General features: G+C 40.4%; 1 protein-coding gene across 1 annotated transcript in view; it reads left to right on the top strand.

Moving 5' to 3' along the window:
• The window catches only part of PDE11A (phosphodiesterase 11A), a gene marked incomplete at its 3' end in the record, with an annotated part of 451,285 nt that overhangs the window by 345,884 nt on the left and 81,077 nt on the right, over positions 1-24,324 (top strand). The window contains exons 11-13 of the mRNA XM_079710707.1: positions 7,443-7,589; positions 7,852-7,959; positions 22,904-23,013. Of these exons, the coding sequence (XP_079566833.1) occupies positions 7,443-7,589; positions 7,852-7,959; positions 22,904-23,013 (365 nt within the window). The remainder of the gene's footprint in view (positions 1-7,442; positions 7,590-7,851; positions 7,960-22,903; positions 23,014-24,324) is intronic.

Below are 24,324 nucleotides of genomic sequence, written 5' to 3'. Positions count from 1 at the left end.
GTCGTGGATAAGTCTGTGAGCCACCTAAGTATCCCAGCTTTCCCTGTTCGGAAGTTGGTGTAGGTAAGCAAACTTGTACTGAGATTCAAAAGGGCCTGTGTCCTCCTTTCTTTTTTTTTTTTTTTTGCGGTACGCGGGCCTCTCACTGTTGTGGCCTCTCCCGTTGTGGAGCACAGGCTCCGGACGCGCAGGCCCATCGGCCATGGCTCACGGGCCTAGCTGCTCCGCGGCATGTGGGATCTTCCCAGACCGGGGCACGAACCCGTGTCCCCTGCATCGGCAGGCGGACTCTCAACCACTGTGCCACCAGGGAAGCCCCTGTGTCCTCCTTTCTTGAGGAAGAAAAGAAATTAGTTAAAATTTCACCCTTCGCCACTGGACAGGGGCCTGTGTGCTATCTAAACGACTAGTTACTTGTAGTACTACTAGTCCCTCTAAAGCCTGAGTGTGTGCGTGTTTTAAGCATATCTCAGCTGTGTCCCAAATATACAAGAGAAACCTTCACAGAATCCCATCCAGACAGAAGGCTCCCTCATCTCTCTGCTCTCCACCCCACTGTATATCACCTGCTTGCTGCTTCCCTTATTTTACTAAGTTATCTTGTCCAGCCAAGGGTGATATTAGAGTACCATCAATGCTCTGCTGACGAGTCTGAGCTAAGGTCGTTTGCCTGAAGTCTGCCTCTGCTCCCTCAGAGGACAAATTATTTTTTGCAGGGTAGTCTTGGGAGTATGTAGTTGGTTCTGTGTTCACAGTAATCAAAACAAAGCTAACAACTGGAGCTTATGCCAAAATCAGTTGCAAGTTGAGACTTCCCCAAATGGATTCAAATACGTACAGACCAAAACATTGTCCCTTCAAATGGATCCAGGCTGCCCATCATAAAAAATGGATCAACAGGCTAGTCATCTGGGAAGCACAAACACTGCTCATGGTGCACCCAAGTTAGCTGCATAATGCGGGCATGGGAAACCCTTCGACTTGGCAGCAGTCTGCTTTTAGAGACAATATAGTGGTTAGGCGCCAGGGTCTAGAACCAGACTCCTCAGGTTCAAATCTACCTCTGCCAATCACAACAATGCAAATTTGAACAAATTGTCTATCATCTGTTTCAGTTGGCTCATCTATAACATGGGATTAGGAATATTCCTTACCTCTTAGGGTCCCTCTTAGGAAATCAAATGAGTTAATATACATAAACTGCTAGAAGAGTGCCTGGCATGTATGTAGTAAGTGCTATAACAGTGCTGGCAAAACAGACATCTTTGCAGTCCCTTCCGCATTACCTCAGCCCAGTGTCCTGTCTTCATTATTTCATTAATCCCAGAATCCTTTGGTCCAGAGGGCTTAGTGAGTGAGTGGGTTGGGTTGGCAACACAGTTCTCCTTTGAATTTCTAGGGCTGGACCACCGCCTACTTTGTTGTTTCTTCCCATTTTCTGAGCATCACAAAATGTAATACTCTTGTGTCAAGGGATCCAGGATAGTATTTTAACATTTTATAGCCTCTTTGTAAAGCTACCTTTTCAGTTTTAGAGGAGACAGTTTTATGACTCCCTTTGATAACCACTTAACTATTACGACCCAAACAAAGAAGAGGAATGGTCAAAGGGTATCAGGTACCCCCAGACAGCTAGAGTCCCACTTCTTGAACATTATTCAAATTAGCTCCAGGACTCATAATTCTGTGTTTTCATTTATTGTTACAATAAAGTAAATGTTTTTTTTAACCAAATGTTATTTCCTGGCTATTAATTCAGTAGTTATTTCGGATTGTAGCACTCCTCTTTGATTTAGGGATATGGTACCTTATAAATATTTAAAAGTTGAAGACTGACACTTGGAGAAATTGACTTTGATTTGTTTTGTTAATATCCTATGGCTAGAGTAGTTATAGCTTTGGAAGATGTGACCCCATTCTCTACCTATCAGAAGAGATGGGGTGCATATGGCTCTATAACAAGGAAATTTGGGGATGCTCTTCTCACATCTTTTGCAGACTAGACCTCCATGTGCACCTCCAGAGGACACACACTACTCTTTATTCTTCATAGATTTCTCTAGAAACTGCTCTTGAACCCAGGAATGTAGATGAAAGCTATCCATACTTCTCAAAATAGCTGAAAATGGTCATTCCTGAAAGGCTTGGGACTTTCTCTGCATCTACAAATGTCAGCAAGGGTTTACGACAGGGCTCAGGATGATCTATAGACTGGTATTATTTAACTGTGGATCACTCAATCTAGTGGGGAAAAAAGACAAGGTCAATGAGGATGGGTCTTGGTGAACCAGAGGTCATCTTACATTTTTCAACCTAATGTTCTTATTTCCTTTCCATTAACATTTCATAATGAAAAAATGCCTATATTCCTTAATTTTTAAGATAATTAAGCGAATTTAGTGCCTTTGAAGGGTAGAGGATTTATAATGGCATCAGGGAATATGCTATTAATAATCCACGAGACAGGGGCACCTGCAGAGCAGCAATGCAGTCTCCATCGCCATTTCTGCCCTTTGGCAACAAGCTGTAAGAGGGTTGCCAGCGCAGAACAAAACTCCTCTCCTGAAACCAGAAAGACTTGTGTCTTCTGGGACAAGGCTTCTACCCTCTTGGGAAGTGGTTTTCCAGTTGTATTTGAGTTTGAATTTGAACAAATTACAACAAGCACAGAACATTCTAAGTACCTGGCATTCTCTGTATGCAAAGCCCTGAAACATGTGATGGAAGTAGAGGGTCATTCTGGAGCTTCCCTAAGGGAGAGAAGCATGCCATCTGCCTCTGAGATTTTTACAGCCTAATAAGTGAGGTCAGGATGACCCAAGTGAACACATGGGGACACAGAACAAGAGAAAGAGGTCTACGTGGTTGCAGCCAGGCCATGCACAGAAACAAAGGGGCTAAATCCAAAGGCTGGCTTACCTCTGAGTTCTCCAAGCTGATCATTTAAGGCACCATTTAATAAAGATAATTTCAATGATTTCTAGATAAAGATGGTACAGTAAACACACTCATTTTCTTTTATTCCTTCCTTAAGCCCCACTAAAACAACAATAAAGGGACTTTTTTAAAGGCATAAATTCTCAAAGATAAAGAAATTGGGAAGGGATTTAACCATGACAAAATTTTGAAAGCTAGAAAACAGATGGATGAATATTAATTCAGCAAACCCAAGAAAGCCAAAATTAGCTAAGTGGGAAAAGCTGAGAGGTAAACAGATTTATGCCACAGACCCCTCTCCCCCAAATAGCTCAGGAATTGGCTAATTAAGTACCTTTGGAAATAGGGATGAAGGTAGGGCTGTAAACAAGAAAATGGAGAATCTAAGAAGCAGTTAGATCTCCAGATCCTTCGTCCCACACGTCCACTCCATAAAGACTGGAGGCTTATCCTCTGAAGCAGGTATAATAGCAGCTCTTTGGGATAAGGGGACAGCAGTGCAGAGCTTGAGGATAGGAATACAGGCTGGAAACAAGGGGATTGAATGAAGTGATATACCAATGCTGAGCTCCTCCAATCCCCATCCCTGTAACACCCAGAAGATTCTTCTCCGGGGAATCTGAGTAGCTAAAGAGCAAAGGCCCGAAGATACAGACATTTGGTAGCTTCCCCAAGGAAACAGGTCAGTCAGATCCCTCTTCAGAGAAGACCCCAGAAGCCCTAATAGAAGCTTTCAGTGCCCCATTTTTAAATGGGGGCTGAAAACCAAAGATCACCACACAGCTAGGGAAAACTTCTAATACCTCTAAAGCAGTCAAATATATTAAAATGATTAAGGAAGGATAAGCTGATTGAGAAAGAGGCTAAACCATCAACAAGTGGATTAAGAATGTATTTACCATTGTGGTGAATACATATAATGGAACAATATTCAGCCTTAAAAAAGAAGGAAATACTGTCAAATGGTACAACATGGATGAACCCTGAAGACATTATACTAAGTGAAACAAGCCAATCACAAAAGGACAAGTACTGCATGATTCCACTTATATGAGGCATCTGAAGAAGTCAAATTCATAGAGACAGAAATGAAAATGGTGGTTGCCAGGAGGGAGGGGGAAATGGGAAGTTGTTGTTCGTTGGGTACAGGGTTTCATTCACACAAGGTGGAAATGTTCTAGACATCTGTTGTACAACAATGTACATATAGTTAACAATACTTAAGAGGATAAATTTATGCTATATGTTTTCTAACCACGATGAAAAAGGGAGAGACTAAAACAAAATGAAGGGAGTGAAGTAAACTCTGAAGGGAGAAGAAGATGTTAAATAGAATTATTAACATCCTCACCATGGTAAGAGAAGACATTGAATCCATGAAACAAAATTAAGGTGCTATTAAAACATTTTTAAAAACCCAGACAAAAAAGAAGAGCTCTTAGAAATGAAAACTGTGATATTAAAATATCAAGAATAAAGAGAGAGACTATTTCCTAGAAAGTAGAGAAAAAAGAAAAGAAATGAAACATAGGAGGAAACAGAGAAAAGAAAAAACCAGTCCAAAGGTCAAATAAAGGGAATTCCAGAAAAGGAAAGAAGGGAAGAAATCATCAAAGAGTGCATTTTTCAGTTTTTCCTAGAATTAAAGGACATGATTTTCCAGATTAAAGGGCACACCAGGTACCTAGGATTATGATTAAAAATAAACTCACACCTAGGCACATTTTCATGATATTTCAGAACTCTGGAAGCAAAAAGAAGATCCTACAAAAACAGAGAGGGAGGAGGAGTCATTTTCAAAGGTAATGGATTCCCAATAGCTTCTGACTTGTCAAAAGTAACATCTAGGGCCTCCCTGGTGGCGCAGTGGTTGAGAGTCCGCCTGCCAATGCAGGGGATACGGGTTCGTGCCCCGGTCTGGGAGGATCCCATATGCTGCGGAGCAGCTGGGCCCGTGAGCCATGGCCGCTGGGCCTGCGCGTCCGGAGCCTGTGCTCCGCAACGGGAGAGGCCACAACAGTGAGAGGCCCGCATACCGCAAAAAAAAAAAAAAAAAAAAGTAACATCTAAAGCTAATAGAGAATGCCTTAAAAATTGTAATGGCATGATTTCCAACCTAGAAGTTGATATCTAGACAAACTGTCAATCAAATGTGACAATAATATGAAGACATTTCAGACATGCAAGCTCTCATAAATTTACCCAGCACACACACCTTTTCTTGGGAAGCTATTGGAAGACATGTCTCACCAAAATAAGGAGAGAGCCAGAAAAGAGAAAGATGTGGGATACAGAAATAAAAGAGAGATGAAGACACCCCCAAAATTATGGTGAAGAAACATCTAGGATGAAAGCTATATACCAGGCTGAGAAGACTGCCAGTCCAGATTGCAGTTCAGAAAGTTCCAACAGAGATTTCTTCATAAAACTGACAGAATACCCAAAGTATCTGAATATTTTCAGATGAGATTTAGGCAATTGGTGGAGAATTTCGAGGTTGAATTAGTGATAAGGATGGAGAAAACTAAGCGCACATTAAGGAAGACAGTTATTAACTCTGAGAATACAAAATGCTGTCGAGGAAAGGAAAAGTAATCATACTAAATTGCATGACTCAGTTATGAATATCTTTTACAGAGTCATCACAGTATAAACCCTGAATATTTCTCTAAACAAAGTTATTATATTATTATACTGGGGAGTGAGAAGGGATAGTGTATGAGGTAGCAGAGGTTGACAGATACAGTGTAAGACAGCTTCATCTTCATCTTCAATGGGGGGAAGTTAGTAGATAGTGCTTAAATCAGAAAATAATTTAAAAATTAAATCACAAGCACCTTACTTTGCCTAATACCCAAAAAAGTGTATCTAGATGATTTGAACGTGGTTGCCTCTAGGTAAGGGAAAATTTTGGTACTGGAAGAGTTCTGCTAGTGTGTGTGTGTGTGTGTGTGCGCGCACGCACGCGCGCACGTGCACACATGTGTAACTAACCTTGCAGATCTAACTTACTCTTAAAACTATGTGCATGTATAACTTTGATCTTAAATTATTTTTTTAGTATTTCTTTATTTGGTTGCGCTGGGTCTTAGTTGCGGCACGCAGGATCTAGTTCCCTAACCAGGGATCGAACCCGGGCGCCCTGCATTGGGAGCGTGGAGTCTTAGCCACTGGACCACCAGAGAGGTCCCTGATTTAAAATTATTTTTAAAGCAAAAAGAAAGGTGTTAAAGTGCTTAGCATGAGGCCAGGAACTCCAAATAAGGACACCTACACACAAAGACTATTTCCACCACCACCGTGTTTGAATTTCACAAGCCTCACCTTTTTCATTCCAAGGAGCTAGATTCTACAAATATGTTAATATAGTAAAATGATTCACTGAAAGATAAGCTGATCAATTTTTAACAAAAATAAACAATCAGCAGAATAGCAGGCAAATTGTCCCATAATGTATGTATTTGTTCATTGTTCTTCCATGTTGTGGTGAATAACCAGTGTTTGGATTTTAGCCTAGAGGTGTATGCGCCTATGGAGGAGCATGGGGCTGAGAAAGAAGGATTGATTCAGTGGTTTCTGCGATGCTTAGAGTGAGCAGAGTTGGATTTCATTGCTCAGCCAAAGTGGTCCCAGGGCATAAATTACTCCTTGGGTAGTTTACACCCAGTGAATCGACTAGGAATATGAACACAGAATGGTCCCTGATAATCTGAAAACATAGAAATGATTCCCTTTTCAAGAGTGGCCCAATGAAACCAGCAAAAATAATTATTCCCCAAGACTTTCTATGCCCTTTAAGTTTGTATAGGACAACTGACTGACAGCTGCTTAACATGAGTGTTTTGAAAGCACTGAATATGTACGACCAGTATTATAATTACATTGTGATGTTTTTATAGAATGACACTAAACTATATTGCAAATTTATTCCTTCAATGAAACATATGCTCCAAACATCTCTATCCTATTAAGAAACACATTTTGCACAAGAAATGTGCTGTCTGATCCTTTCCATCTTTCTGAATATACAGAACATGTGTGTAACAAAGAGCAAGTACACAGCTACAGGATATAAGGATGCAAGAAACAAGGCAAAGTGGTGTATTCCCATGTCCTTCTCCTGAATAGTGGCAATTAAAATTCACAGCTGCTGGCTGCCCAGATGTTTCTTGTGTTTAGTGCTCTGTAATATGCATCAGAATATACTGTATGACTGCTGTTTCAGTAAACTAGACTGCTTTGTATTCTAAATTCTGCAGACTAGATCCAGTGTGTATATTTTTTCTTCAGATTAGCTTCCCTCTCCCCTATCGCCTTCATTTGCTTGGGGCATTAGCAGTTCAGAAACAAAAGACATTTCCAGCTCAGACTTTAGCTGTATCAGAGTGTAAGTGCAGGTCAGGTCTGATTTATGTGGCACGTCTGATAAGCAGGAGAGGAGAGCAAGATGAAGGGTTTGGGAAAGCTGGTGAACTTGGCTTGACTTATGTCTTCTGCTTTTGTAGGCAGCCAACATCCCTTTGGTGTCAGAACTTGCCATCAACGACATACATTTTGATGACTTTTCTCTCGACGTTGACACCATGATCACGGCTGCTCTTCGGATGTTCATGGAGCTGGGGATGGTACAGAAATTTAAAATCGACTATGAGGTATGATGTTCTGTCATGGGCGATCCCAGGAGTGCACCTGGAACAACATGGTAGCCACTTTGAGCCTCAGGTTTCCCGAATACAAATTGCGGAAGTTAACACTTTCCCTGCACACCTGGTGGGATTACCATGAGAATCCTGTGAGATGTTTGTGGAAGGACTTCGATGGTTGAGGATTACTCAGACAGAAGACATCATTTTGGTAATGGTCCACCGGAGATACATACAACTTCCTGACATAACCTTTCCCTTCCCATTTCAGACACTGTGTAGGTGGCTTCTGACAGTAAGGAAAAATTATCGGATGGTTCTATACCACAACTGGAGACATGCCTTCAACGTGTGCCAGCTGATGTTCGCAATGTTAACTGTAAGTGTGTTCGGTGACGATGGAAGGTCATCTGTCATTTGTGAGGACCTACAGGCTTCCCCTTCATGTTCCCATTTCTCTGACAAATTGCCCTGTGACTTATTTTATTTTGGAAGTTACCTACCCTGTTGATGAGAGTATATATTTCACAATGATCTCTGAGCTTTAAGGCTGTAAGATCACTGACACCTTGAAGCAGGCGTAGTCTTGGAATGATTGCTTTAGTTTCTTTTTAATGTTTTATCTTGGGAAACTGGGTTTTTTTTTAACAAAAGAAATGCTTGGATATTCAAAGCAATCTTTTTGCAGAGGATATGGGGATGAATGACTAACCAAAGAGATCCACTGGATAAGACTTTCTAGGCTGGTAGAAAGCCAAAGAAGGGGTGTGTGAACATTACCCCCAGGGACACGGGAATCCTGAGAGATGCTTATCTGAGAGAAGGTCCAGGGAGGCCCCGGGAAGGAAGGAGCAGGAGCGAATGCTCTCAGGGTTTAGGGGTACACTAGGCTTCAAACCTTTGCTCCAGGTGCCATAACTCAGTTAAGGTGGCCAGTCTGTTTTAATGGAGACAGCCAGGGCAGCTGGCCAGACGTAAGCCTTGGAATTTAATCTAAAAGGAAATGTTTGTGGCAAAGACTGAAACAAAATCCTATATTCACCTCCATTTGCTGGCAAAAAATAAGGCTTGTTTTGGTTTTATTTGCACGTATACTGTTAAGCTATCATCAAGTAAAATGGTTTCTGGCTTAAATATATTGGTTTCTTTGGCCTCCTGGTGATATATACATATATATGTGCCCATATGTGTGTGTGTAAACATATTTACCACACACACAAAAAAGAGAAGACCTATTTTGGATTCTCCTAACATAAATCCAAATACCTTACATCTTTGCACCCAGATTAAAATTTAAACCCAAAAGAAGGAACTCCAAATGACATTTCCTTTGGTTCACATGAAGGAAGACTTCCGTTCCTTCCTCATGAAATGTTCTGCCCCCTTCTCTGCCTACTCAAATTTTACTCATTCTTTAAAAGGCATTAACCTAATGCCAGTTTTCCCGTGAAGTCTTTGCTTTCCGTTAATCATCAGTAATTTCAGTAATCATCAGCAATCATCAGTAATTACTTACTTCTCTGCACTGTGTCTAGTACAACACATCTTTCTTTCTGCTGTGTATTTTAAGTTAAAGATCTCTTATTTTCCTATAAAGTAAGCAGCTTGAGGCTAAAGAGATAATTTGTTGTTCTTGCAATAATCTTAATTTATCTATCTGTTGAGAGCATCACCAGCACCCTGTACTCAATCATGTACTTGGTAGGTTTTCAACAAATTTGTGTTGGATTGACTTGAACTCAAATGCACATGTAGCATAAGAAGATGAGACCAAAATATCTTCATTGTTATACTCAAGGACTTGTTTTTTGGGTCGTCAACTGCTTAAGGAGCAAGGAGAATAACCTGGAAAAACTGGACTGGCCCCATCTCACTGTAACATACACCATGAAAGCAGACAAGTGAGGAAGGAAGATGCTTTGAGCTGTGAGCCTTAATTGCTGAAGTGCCAAAATTACACGAAAAAAACAAAAACAAAAACCCTTTCGTCTTGCTTTTTCATATCAGATCTCAGTAGACAAGGAATAACTTTCTGTGTGTAGAGTTTATGTACATGGCTCACAGAGGACATTTAATAAAGAAATTATTAACCTGTTATTTTGGAAAACATACGGATTTGTGGTGAATTTCCAAAATAAGTAAGCAGGAACCTTGTTCAACAAAGGATTGGAGATGTCAAAAGCAGAAATAGATTTTATGACAAGCCTTAAAAATAGTTGGGATGGGGGAAGCTGGCAAGAGCTTCGGGGTCAGGTGGACACTTAGGAGAAAATGGAATCGACACCCAGTTTTCTTCAGTAAATGTTTCCACAATATGGACAATCTTGATCCTTTTCGAGAAGTTGAAGACAGCAGAACTCTCAAACTATGTCAACCACAATGGAGGTACTTTTACTGCCAAAATATTTCAAGGGTATAGTTGTTTTTGCAAGTCCGCTTAGCAACCTTGAGGAGTATCACTGTTTGAGCAAGTCTGGGTTTTGTTTTCCTATTAATACTAGCTCAAAAAGAGAAGAATTCACTCTTAAAGTTCTCCTGGTCGGGGGTGGGGCTGCGGGGTAGGGTGGGCAGAGGTTGCAAAATAAAAACATGACTTTGGGAAAAATACATTGGTGAATGTTATTTTTTTCTCCCTCACATTGAATAGAATAGCCACATCTGGAAAAGATATTATTTTCTGCTCATTAAATGTTGCTGAACTTGACTAAGGGTTACAGTAGGTTGAAAATGTCAACTTTTTTTTGTCCCTAACGCAAGCAGTCTCCTCTCCAACTTGACCATGGGCAGCCTGGTTAATCAGAATTTTTTCAGTAAGAAAATAATTATAGAAATAACAAATTTCTTGATCAGCGAAGAAAAAGTGAACTCAATTCCTTCAACAATTCTGACTTCTGGAATACGACCTCAGTAGGCAAAGTAGGCAAAATGATAACCTACTTTTCTCCATGAGTGGGCACTAATGCGTCAGGTACTCCTGAAGACTGTTAGGGTCTTTCACTGTTTTGTTCTCATCAGTGATTTTATTTCCATTCTAGTTATCTCATATTCCATTTGCATGTTTTGAGTTAGAACCAAAAAATGAAAGTAAAAAATCATCATACATTACCCCTGGATTCATTCATTCAGCCTGAGTCACAAAGCCAAGAAAGCATGGCGCATGTGTACGAAATTTTCCTCTAGGTGGCACTCCAAGGCAAAGTTTCTCATCCAGTTGCCTGGAAAGAAGGTGGGGGGGGGGTGCGGAAACCTTACCAACATTCCCTGAAAATGCTTCTTTTCATCTAAGACAAGAAATACTGAGACACACACGCCACACTCTTTTCTTAAAAGAGACACAAACAAAGCCAGTGTGTCTGAAAAGAGCCCCTCCTATCAAGACGGACCTGTATTAGGGCTGCCTCCTTGCCCGCAGAGCTATTAGTGTGAATAGTATGGCACTCTCCATGTGTCTAACATCTGTGGGTGTGTATTTTTCCAAGCCCATTGTCTCTGGGAATGGGAAGATGCACATTTGTGTGTCATTGATGAGCAAACTATGACACGATGTACAACAGAGCAAGCAAATTATACGTATAAGAACCGGCTTCCCAACCTTTAACCCTAAAATAATTTCAGACACAGAATATAAAGTTATTCATGAATGAATGAATGAATTCATTCAAAATCATGTTTTGCAAAAGTATTCCACCTCATGTCTAGGTAACAAAGAGGCTTTGTTCCTTTAGAAATTAAAAAGAAAAAGAACAAACTGCATTGTAGAATAGGCAATTTGATGTATGAATGGTGGAAATTTGGTTCACTGGGAATCCTGTTAATGACTTATTAAATTATTACAAGCCTCTGGCCTGAAATTCCAAATATTAAAATGAAAGCTTCAGTCTTATTCTTTGCTTCTAAAGAGACATTTAGGTAGTTAAAATTAACCAAATATTTTTAATTCCTTGGATAAATGCAGTCTGCAGTGCCAGTTACTATTTGTGGTTAAAACAGGGAATAAAAACCTGCAGATAGATCAAGAATAATTATACAAATTCTCTTTATTTATAGAAGCTTGTAGAATAAATATTCCAGCAAGCACATACATAATGAAAGACGATAAGCACATTTCTTACATGCACAATGTAGACCAGATACAGGAACCGACCATGCTTTTGTTTGTATTCTGTCAAATAAAAAGGCATGTGGTGATGCCAAGGTTGCAGAGGCGTTTTTCAGTTTTATAAATGATGTATGAGCTCTGACAGATTTTCCAGGGGGAAAAACAGGTTTCCTTAAGAGTCAGTATTCTTCACTATCCCATAAATGTACTCATTAGCACTTTGGGCCATGCCCAGTATCCTGTAGGGCTCAATAAAGATTCACTGAATGAGTGGATTCAGTTTAGGGTAATATTATTCAGGGACCCATGCTGCTCAGTGTCCAGTTTTTCAAAAAACTATAAAATGATGAACAACTATCATTGCTAGAAATCTTGTTCTTTCTTCCTATCACACTAAGGTTCAGCTAGGGTTCATATAGAATATTATGATCTTGTAGAATTCACTGGATATGAAAAGAGACGAGCACATGATCACATTAAAATTTATGGTGGTGCTGGCGGCCCGGTGCTGGTTGGGAATTGCAGTTAAACACTAATAATAACCAAGTATCGCAGCAAACACATTGACACCTCCTGACATTTACTGGGGGCTTCTTAAATCTTAAATGTGGAGGAAGCACGTTTAAGTCCATATTTGGGTTGTCAACAAGGTTATTTTCAGAGATAAGCCAAGTCGTTTTATTGATAATTCAAACTAACTAGAGAGCAGAAGGGACGTTTAGGAAGAAAAATCCGTCCTGTTCACTAGCCTGAGGATAATGTGCTGTCCTCTGTCTGCCGCTTGCAGGGAAGTCCTTGATTTTTGAGGTAGAAAATTCCTTCTGGAAGGAGATCTTAGAAGCACAGTTGTAATTCTTCCTCCCCTTCCAACCCAGAGAAGGACAGAACCAGTTGAATTTTCAAATAAAATATTTTTGCTCAATAACCAGAATCCTAATCTTGACGGAAATCTAGTTTCTTTGTAGATCCTAATGTTGGAAGGTACAAAGAGATCTACGGTTTTGTTCTGTAACTCACAGTAACAATGTAACAAACAATAATCGTATTCATTATCATCAAACATCACTTTACATCACATTTCCTTATCACTATAAGTAGTAACTAGTTATATTTACTTTAAATAGCAGCATTAATCAGAATAATACAAGAAAATCTGTGTGTTAGAAATACCAATTCTTTAGTCATCATGTAGGTATATCTTGAATTTCAATGTAACTTCAAAGAAGGCAAATTTTTAATTTAGGAAAGGAGTGATTTTTAATGCTTTTGCAGAGTATCAGCACTGGGCACTATGGAGCTAATCAATTTGAATACTGTGTTTAAATTACATTTAAGACTCTGGCTTTTAATCATTTAAGAAGGATTCTATTTTTATTCTCTCTGGCCACCTCTCAGAGCTCCAGTGAGGCACCCCATGCTTCTAGCTGACATTCCCTTTATCCACACTTATTTTACAAAAGGAAAAAGGCAAAGCCGCACATACTTAAGAACCTGGTGTGCTAATAATCAAACAAACAATTGGGCAGAAGGATAATGCAATCCATTTCCTCACACAGGAGAGTACCCTCCATAACTCACTTTAAGCGCTGCCATTCGTGAGTTATGGGTCATTCCCTTTCTAGTGAAAATAAATTCTCCCGCACCATCAGCCAGAGCTGAGTATTTTTCTTAGGACACATAAATTGTAAAAGTGTATGAACATAATTGTGCTGGTGTTTCGGGGAGAGTATAAGCTCTTGTCCATGGACACAGGCTTGTCAGGAAATGTATGTGGTTTCAGGGCTGGGGCTGCCTAGTTACAATATAGGATTTTTGATTTCAGTGAATTTATTCCTGAGATTTTTACAGTGTTGGTAAACTTCTTAATCTGTCACTCGGTATTTTATGATGCCAGCCAAATCCTCCAGGTCAGGGAGACCCAGGAGTAGAGCCCCAGTCATTTTTCATGGTTTATGACTTAGTAGCGGCACCTTCTTGAGGCTGAGACTTGTCACCTAAGGGTGTCAAGCTGGGAACTTTTAAAAGTTTTTTTTTCACTAGTCTCGTGTTTAATTTTAGCTCAATGATGCCTAATAAAAATTTGGGTAAGTTTTGAAGAGGCCTCATATTCTTGAAATTCATCAACCTGGCTTCTTTGTGGCACTTGGAGAGGACTGTCTGTCTGCACAATTAATGTGCACCAGGTGATCTTCATTTTCTGTGCTCACACACCGCATGTTATATTATATTCAATTCACTCGCAATTTATCATGAAATATAAACCATATTTCTAAACATGAAAAAACATGCTATCTTTATCCAAAAAATCATAAAGCGCATATATTCTTAGTACTGCAAACGGAGTCCTTAAGAATCTAATATGGTTTTTCTTTTGTCTCTTTTTGAAATACAGTATGCATGCTACATACATGTAGCTTTGTTTTTTGTATTATCTAAAGTGAAGTAAAAACCTCAATTTTTAAAGTCTTAAATAGTTACTCTGAAATTTTCCTTTTACTGTTTGTATTTGTTTTCACACATTTTATCGAAATATGAGAGCAGAGATATATTGACCGATTTTTATTTGACCACATCAAGACCTCTTGAGAATGAAATAAAGAGTATTGACAGATGCCAGAGGTTTGCCTTGAAATATTCAAAGCAAAAAAATCATAAAGCGCATATATACTTAGTATTGCAAACCGAGTCCTTAAGAATCTAATATGGTTTTTCTTTTGTCTCTTTTTGAAATACAGTATGCATGCTACATACATGTAGCTTTGTTTTTTGTATTATCTAAAGTGAAGTAAAAACCTCAATTTTGGGCCTCCCTGGTGGCGCAGTGGTTGAGAGTCCGCCTGCTAATGCAGGGGATACGGGTTCGTGCCCCGGTCTGGGAGGATCCCATATGCCGCGGAGCGGCTGGGCCCGTGAGCCATGGCCGCTGAGCCTGCGCATCCAGAGCCTGTGCTCCGCAACGGGAGAGGCCACAACAGTGAGAGGCCTGCGTACCGCAAAAAAAAAAAAAAAAAAAAAAAAAAAAAAACCTCAATTTTTAAAGTCTTAAATAGTTACTCTGAAATTTTCCTTTTACTGTTTGTATTTGTTTTCACACATTTTATCGAAATATGAGAGCAGAGATATGTTGACCGATTTTTATTTGACCACATCAAGACCTCTTGAGAATGAAATAAAGAGTATTGACAGATGCCAGAGGTTTGCCTTGAAATATTCTAGCAAACAAACAAAACCATGCATGTGAAGAGGTAGCTGAAACAAGGCAGCAGAACATGGCTTCCTCCTGAAGGTAGGTAATGAGTACATGGGGGCTCAAAACAGAATTCTATTTTTCATATGCTTTTAACTTCACAAAATAGATGATTCTATAAAATTAGGGTAACAAGTAGGTTAAAAATTAAGTCAAGGAGGTGGTTAAAAAATAACTAAATAAAATTGATTACAATCAATTCATTTTTAAAAATTCATGCATCATCTACTCAAACATACATACTTGTACCAGTTTTGCTGCCTTGCCATTCTGAGACTTACAAGCATTTGCAATATCATTTGAGATTCAGAGACAAGTTGTGTCCTAAACATGACTTAGGTTTTGCAATTTGATAATAAGTGCCTTCAGGAGCTTCTGGTTGTAAAAGAAAGTACGTAAGTGTAGACTGTAAGGTCTTCCCAACTCTGAGCTTGATAAGGAAAGGATTATTGTGGAGTTAAATCAGTATTTAATTAATGCCAAATCAATAATTGACTAATATCTTGAGAAGAAAGAGAAGCAAGTTTGATCAAAACTATCTGACTCCCTTGGAAATCAGACAGACTACAACTGGTTTGTGTTGTTATCGCATGCTTTTGTGAAGGAGACAGGTAAACATGGTGCTGGTGGTTGGTGGTCCCCTAACAGCTGGTAAGGTTCTGGTGTCTGGACCTGAAAATGGGACTGAAGTGCCTCATTTTCAGCCTAGCAGACCCAAATATTGGCAGACAAACATATCTGTAAACACCAAGGGAGTATGACCATTAAATCTAGATGCTATGGTTTGTCCAGTAGGGTTTTTTCCTGCAATGGAAGATTGCGCTTGTGTGACTATCTGTTCTTCTCCCCCTTGTGTTTTCATCACCCACTATCTCTGGTTGGCAAAGACAGGATCTTTTTTAAAAGGAAGATAGGATATGGCATTAAGCATAAATTTGTTCGTAGCACTCTTGGTAAGCAAATGAAATCTACTTCTATCTTAAAGCTTGAGAAAGTCCTCTGCCTAAAATCACTGCTTTGGAGCAAATTGAATAGGTTGGTATCCATCAGCCTGCCCCCAGGATTTACATGTTGAGAGGTGGCCATTCCATCTTGAAGCAGAAAAATAGATCCCAAAATAAAGCACGCTGGACTTCCTGTAAATGCCCGTGAAGCCCAAACTTGCGGGCTTAATTCTCTTACTACTCTGATCCACTCTGATCCAGTCAACTGGGATATGGGCTGAATTGGGAGGGTGATTGAGGCACCCTTCTCACAGAACCTTCCATCATTGTTAGGAGATCTAAGTTTCACTGATAGACACTGTATGTGAAGGATGACCTAGCACAGCTGGACCAGCCATCAGCATTGTAGTTTGGGACTTTATTTAGAAGACCAACACACTTTGTATGTGGCATTTACAATGAAACCCTCAACGAGCATTCTTTGGCTACAGTAAATTTGATTTTAATAATGTACCAAACAAAGGCCCCAGACAGGGCCCCTGCAACACTGCATACCAGAAATTAAGAAACACCAGGAATTAAATGCTGCTTCTCTAAATGCTACCTTTCAGCCCCAAGCTCACATCACTTCTAAGGTACGAAGTCACGTTTAGATCAGTTGAGACATAATGACATGATTAGGGATATGGTGTGCAGATTCTTCTACAGAAGGCACTTCCTTGAGAAACTATGTTCTTCCAAACCTCTTGGAATGGTCTGAGCAGTCTTCTTTGCTCTTCTAATCCAAGGATAGAGAAAGATGAAGGGGAGAAGAAAGGCTCTACAAAAGCCCATCATGCTCTCTCTTAACCTCAGCCAATCTGTGGAAGGCTCCACTGCAGTGCCCGCTGCCAGCATCCATGGAGGAGCATTTGGAGCCAAGGACCTTCTTCGGTTTGGAATTTCTGGGACCAGGAATTTCCAGTACATCACTGGATTCCCTCCCTCTTAGTCCGCCATCTGCCAGATCTCAGAATCAACAGGATTATCCAGGAAATTCCTCGTCATTCAGTACCTCTGACAGCCAAGTTCAAAAAGAAACGTGAAGGCAGAATTTCTGGCATCACTTTCTCAGATTCCTGCACCGTAGCTGCATACATGATAAGGGGCATGCAGACCATGATGCACCATCTCCAGAAACAAAGCAGGAGCTCGCCACTCTCACCATCACTTTCTGCGATAAATTGCAACTGATGTTGGGAGAGTTTCTCACTAGAAAAGGGTGCTCCGTGGCACTGTTCTGGTTGGCACAAGACATGACCGGACTATATGCGCAACAAGGGCCAGATGCACTTGTCTTCCTTAGCTCTCCATTCCAGCCTGCAATGGAGTAAATGCTGAATCAGCATTTGCTCAGCATTTGTCCATTGCTGAATGGACACTTTTCAGGATGTCACTGTTTTATTCCAAGCTAGGACATGTTGATGAAACACGGGCTTATTTCTAAAACAAAAAAATTTACATACACACACATAATGTATATGTATTCTAATGAATAAACATTCTTTATGGAAATTTTGGGCACAAAGGAAAAAATGTTAAGTCATCTGTGATCCCACTACTGGTAATATTTTGATGTACATCCTCACTGGTTTAAATTTTATGTTGACTAAATGGTACGAAACTACTGGGTAGTTTAAGAAACCCTTCGAATCAATCTTATTGTTTGGGTCCTTTGGCGTTCCAGTGATTATATGCTCTAATGGCTGGGAATAAGGTTATCCCAGTATACATTTAACCCAGTGAAGGACTGTCACAGGAGGCCTGCTCAGAGGGTAGTCAACAGGCTTTTCTGGAGAGGGTGACATGGGAACTAGCTCTATATGCCGTGGCTATCTCTTTACTTAGGTATATGGTATTCACTGCTTTACCATATACCTATGTATTTCTGATATGGACCGTGGGGGAATACAGGTGAGAGGATAGAATAAAGTAGTGGTCAATAAAACCCATAATTATTGTATCAGGAGCAGCAAATATATCATTTTATTTGAAAATAAAAATAAAATATAATTAAGCATAGGAGAAACACATTAAAATATACTTCCTGCTGCCACTCTGTTCTCTGTTGAAAGTATATTGTCTTCAGCAGGCAGTTGACTTTTTCTCCTCAGTGTGTGTAAAGTGCAGGTCAGAATGGATAGGTCTGGAAAGAAGGTGGATGAAGGTGGGGAGGGGCAAATGGACACTTAGTGGCAGGCAGATACTTTTCAGGCCTGACGATTCTCAGAAACCACTTACCAGGCAGCTTTAAGTCACAGTCAAGAGATAGGTGCTGCTTCAGTAACTCAGGCCCCACAGTCAAGAGAGGTAAATATGTTTCATGTGATGGTGTGTGTGCTGTACTTCAGGGATTCTTTATTCCGAGAATCCGGGGTGGGCTCCATGTTCTTTGAACACCATAAAATCATGGAGTAATTTCAGGGGAGAAGGTCCGTGGCTTTTATTAAACTCTCAAAACTATCCGTGATACAAATAGTTTAAGAGCTAGATGCTAGGTTTCCAAGAAGGGACGGGGTAGTGGGGGCGGCAGGAGTGGCTGCATAGAGCCTTATAGCAAAGCATAGTCCATCATATCGTACAATGCGTGATAACTGATGGCGTAACAGTGATTCGGGATTCTGAACGTGAGTCTATTAGATGGCATTCGATTTTATCTTCCAATTAAATTTCTAGCTGAATTACCTTATTTTGACATTATCCCACCTCTATTCTTACTGTTCTAATTCATCAGCTAGTTCTAAACAGTAGCATTTTCACAGGCAACAATCTCTCTAAATTTCAGTGCATTTTCACTGTGTTTACAACACTGATTTCCAGAGTATCATGGGTAATTATTTCATACTTGAGGGACTTTTAGGATTTACTTAGTAGTAGCAAGATCCAAACCCAATGAAACTGACTTACCTTTTCAAGGTGACAGAAATGACAGAGAAAGACATTTATATCCCCTCATCCTTTCAAAAATTATCCCCAAACAACAAGGAGAACAAGAAATGGACACAAATTCCACTTTTCATGGAGGGAGGATGGTTCGTAGATTAACAAAGCAAAGGAAGGTCCAACCCAAGTGCCTTCAGGGTGAGAGGGTGGAGGAAGGGGTACACCTGAGAAACAGTGTCCCCCCAGGAGCTGTCAAAGCACAAGAACCAGAGGCATCAGATACCACAAACATGGGGCGAGCAGGAGGGAGGGGGTAATGAAAACACTGAGTCCCCAAGTGTCCATCCCCTCTCCACGTAGTCAGAGAACTACTCTTCCCCATCTATTCAGGAAGCCAGTGTATTTGCCGGAGAAACTGAACCCCAGACTTGGGGACACCAGTTAAAGAAAAGTTAGCGTGAGGTGCACTTTGAAAGTAAGAGAATGAAGTGAAACTCTATATCCTCAAAGGTGAGAAGCTACATACTCTTTTCTCAGAATGCCAACACCTGTGTTCACGCCATTACCAAGCACGAGATTGGAAAGTCCAGAGGAAGTGAGTTTAGATACTGACACATGGGGACCTGCAGCAGGACCAGCTGGCTGTGTGCTCACCCTGGGATGAGGTTAGCCATCTACAGACACCACCCCCAAGTGCGCGTGTGTGGCGAGCGTAGCAGTGTTTTACTCTTCCATGAGTAAGTAGACTACCAAGGATATCAGGCATTTGAGGAAGCCACCAAATACAGAGACAAGGAGTTCAGAGGAAACAGACAATTCAGGGAACAGAAGAGAATTTCAAAGGAATTATAATTAATATCTTCAAAAGAAGAGACCATAGTGCATCCATGAGAGAAGAATAGCATGCTATTAGAAAAGGAGCAGCAGACAGGAAAATGCTTATAAATTTAAAATATTACTCCTGGAAAGTAAGGGGAGAAAAGTCAATATGGGCAATGGGAAAGAAGAGACAAGAAAATAAGGAAATTGTACCACAATGTTCATTGCAGCTCTATTTACAATAGCTAAGACATGGAAGCAACCTAAGTGTCCATTGACAGATGAATGGATAAAGAAGATGTGGCACATATATACAATGGAATAATACTCAGCCATAAAAAGAAACGAAATTGAGTTACTTGTAGTAAGGTGGATGGACCTAGAGTCTGTCATACAGAGTGAAGTAAGTCAGAAAGAGAAAAACAAATACTGTATGCTAACACATATATATGGAATCTAAAAAAAAAAAAAAAGGTTCTGAAGAACCTAGGGGCAGGACAGGAATAAAGACAGAGACTAGAGAATGGACTTGAGGACACGGGGAGGGGGAAGGGTAAGCTGGGACGAAGTGAGAGAGTGGCATGGACATATTTACACTACCAAATGTAAAACAGATAGCTAGTGGGAAGCAGCCACATAGCACAGCTATGTGGAGATCAGCTTGGTACTTTGTGACCACCTAGAGGGGTGGGAGACCCAAGAGGGAGGAGATATGGGGATATATGTACATGTATAACTGATTCACTTTGTTATAAAGCAGAAACTAACACACCATTGTAAAGCAATTATACTCCAATAAAGATGTTTAAAAAAAGAAAAAAGAAAAAGAAAATAAGGAAATCAATACGAGAAGTCCAATGTCCAACCAATTGGAGCACCATTCAAATAGGACAGAAAAAATAGTGAAGTAGAAATTATTAAGGAAAAAAAAAGATTACAAGAACATTATACTGAAGACAATGAGCCTTCAGATTGAAAGGGTTCATCAATAATGATAGGGAAAAAGTCCCAAACCAAAGCAGATTTTTGTGAAACTGGCAAACCCCAGGCATAGAGAGAGGATTCTAAAGGAGAGAAAATCAAGTACCATTCAAAGGATTAGGAATAAGAATTTATGATTTATACTTCCCAAAAGCAACTTTGGAAGTTAGGAAACAATAGAGCAGTCCTTCGAAATTCTGACTGAAAATGTTGCAACCCAGAATTGTTAGGCAAGCCAACAGTTGAGTAGAAGAATAAAGACATTTCAGTCATGCAAAGCCTCAAAAAAAATCAACTTCCTCAGTGTAAAAGAAATATTAACACCCTTTCTCATGAAGCCACTGGCAGATGTGTTCCCGCAAACTGAGAGAGAAAAACAAGGAAAGAGAGAGATGTGGGATGCAGGAGATACGAGACCAACCCCAGGAGGGGGAAGCTGACAGCAGACAGAGAATCCAGACCAAAAAACAGCAGCAGGCCAAAGCAGGGAGTCCCTGAGACGGGAAGAGATCTAATAAAAGATGTGACTGGAGAGTTGTACAGGATGTGAGTCGACTTAGATGTTCAAAGAAATCTTAACTCCAGGAAATGAAAACATTTACATAACAAAGGAAACAATAATTGGATACCTAACTGGCTCCGCAGCGAGTAATATTTAGAGTGACAATCAGGTAGGCACTGTCTGAGACCCAGGGCATATAAGTTTCTTTGTGCCTCAGTTACCTCATCTGAACTGGTGGATAATAAAATTCCTACATCACAGGTCTGTTATGAGAACTAAGTAAGTTAAACGGTTGTAATTCTCTTAGGACAGTGTTGGGCACACAGGAAGGATGAATAACTAAGTGCTAATAATATGTGTCTACTATACAGAAATATGGAGGAAAATACCTACCAAATGAGATAAAAAAGAAAACTGAAGGTGGTTGCCTTTGGGAATCAGGATAGGGGAAGGATGAGGGACCATTGTTTTTGGTTCTAAGTCTCTTACTACAATTTGAATTTTTAAAAACTATTACAGGTAATGTCTTAAATAGAATAAAATTAACTTAAAGCCAACAGCCAGCTCCAAATTTTAAAATGAAGGGCACACACAGCTTTAATATGGGCTACTTTATCCTCCCCAGATAATTTATTAACATTCCCATTTGCTACGCAAATGAAATTATACATATTTCTAAGTGTATCAGTGGACCTAACTCAATCTTTTAAAATAAAATTGTCAACACAGAAACTTTATTATTCAGTTATTTCTGCAATAAAAAATAATTAACTGAAAAACAAAGTGTTCATTGCTCTAAGAGAAGTGTCTTAGGATACTAGCTAGTGATGTTAGATGTGGAGAAAAAACACGCGTGCAAAGGGAAGCAATTTGAACTCTACCTTTCCCCTCCTCCTGCCCTCTGATAAAGATTTTAATAAGTAATGAAATGGGAGACTTACAAAGTAAAAAGGGGAGACATAAAGGCCTTAGATCAAGAAAATACATAGACCTACTTTTCCATAAGTTCACTTTTTCTTCTAAACTAATGAAAGGACAGCAGGAACCAGAGAACCATTTTGGCTCCTGATTATATAATTACATCACACTGCTCCCCAAAGATATTACACCACACCTATGCATTTCACGAGCAAGCTACCAGAGGGTAATAGAAAAAGAATTCCATGTAATGGATACTGCACCTGATCCTCATTCTGGGTTGCCTAATCCCCTGCCAAATTCTAGTTTTCAAGACACTCACTGCCTTGCTATCCGTATAAATTTAAGCTGTCCTCCAAGCTAATATGAATTAAGATTTTTACAAGATAACTGCTAAAATATCATCATGTAATAATTTGAGTACTTCTAAGTTGCTTCTCTTAATATACATATATGTTTTAAAGGGGGGTTTTCTTTTGCCTGCTTTCATTTGAATGGCATCTGGCGGATATACATTCAGTTCTAAATTCACAGCCCCTTCTTCCCCCTACCCCTAGACGCTCATCATTTTGAAATGTCGAATCACAAAACACATTTCGCTCTGGGCCTTTGCCAAACTGTCACTGTATCTGGACAGCACAGCCTCTTCTCCAAAGAGGGAACAAAATAGTCTGAACTCTGTCCTGGTGTGCCAGCCAGTGAAGCTAATTCATCACCTTGGGGACCCTGGGGTGTGCAACTGACCACCCAACTCACCCACAAGGGGTGGCAGTTAATCATTCCCTTGAATGACGTGGGTATGAAAACAGAGCTGATGGCTGCTCAGCAGACGAGCCTTATCCATCCTGCCTGCCCCGAGCAGTGACTGTTGCCGTTTTCCCATCTTCCCAGACCGCCGGGTTTCAAGAGATTCTGACCGAGGTGGAAATTTTAGCGGTGATTGTGGGATGCCTGTGTCATGACCTCGACCACAGGGGAACCAACAATGCCTTCCAAGCTAAGTAAGTGTTCTAATTGTTGTTATTTTAATGCATTTGCCTTTCTGTTCTGAGCCAAAGGTGACGAATGCTAAAGAGTAAAGCATTAATTTCTGGCATCCGAGGCCAAGGCCACGCAGGCTTGGGTGCGTGTGTCAACAGGGCTCATCCATCTTTATAATTCCTTATTCTTCTTTTAATAGCAAATTTGCCCTTCATGTCATGCTTGTTGATTTGGTCTGTCTCTGCTGACCTCAGTCAGATAACAAAGCTCAGATTTCAAAGGGTCTGTTTTTCTTTCTCCCAGAATGTCTGCCTTCATGGCATTAAAAGTTTCTTGGATTTGCTACTCTTGCAAGCTGGTTTTGAGACTATTAAAATAAAAGTGGAAATTTTATGAAGCAAAAGATCTCTTCCTTCCTCAATAGAATTTCTTCCAGGTTCTTTTGATGTTAGGTATGTAAAAGCTGCAGTGAAATAGAGTGACACAGAAGGCAGAGGGTCCCTGGTCCTGCCAGGCTTCATCCTACAGAACAGTGGGAAACAAACAAACAAACCAATACAGGTGATGTGAGGCACGTAATGCTCATGGACAAAATAATCTGTCCTTAAGCAAGTAGGACTGGTCCAGATAGCCATTGCTTGGTGGCTCACAATGTGGCCAAGGCCACAGAACTTATGGGTGCTGGAGATAAGACCAAAACCCAGGTCTCCTGGCTCTCATATTGAGGTTACAGTTTAATGTGCTTTTTACTACCTGTCTGCAAACAAAGTGATACGAGACTTCAGAGGCTAGAGAAAAACGTTTGGGGATGGAGGGACTAAGGAAGGCTTCAACAAAGAGGTAAGATCAGCTGTCAGATGACCAATTTCCAAGCCTGCAGAGCAGGTCTGCCTCTATAATCTGAAACCCCAGCAGCCCAGTGTGTGTCAACAGGTACTTTTCAGCTCGTAACTTGTTTTGTTCCCCAGAACACCTACCTACTGAGGCCTTGGGGTCCTGGGCCCTTCTATTTGCTCCTGATCTCGCAGATGAATATTGATTTTGTGTCCCTCTATCTGCCTTGAATGCAGTAGCCCATCACTTCAAACTTGTCTTCTCCATGTCCTATGATTTCTTGACCCTCTTACCTTTCTGTGACAGTCACTCTGCAAAAACTCAGCCCTGGCTCAATCTGGCAATTTAATTTCTTGCTCTTCTGTCTAGACTTTTAAAGGCTTTGGGAGAAGGTGTCACAGTTGTGAGTTTAGGGCATACCCAATATATATTCTCCCAACTCGGCTAGGTGCTCAGTACTCCCCACCAATCTTTCTGGGTCCCTAGCCAGTTCCGTC

Source organism: Hyperoodon ampullatus (assembly GCF_949752795.1).
Source record: "Hyperoodon ampullatus genome assembly, chromosome: 8".
In the NCBI taxonomy this organism is placed as follows: Eukaryota; Metazoa; Chordata; class Mammalia; order Artiodactyla; family Ziphiidae; genus Hyperoodon; species Hyperoodon ampullatus.
This window is presented reverse-complemented; position numbering and strand designations above follow the sequence as displayed.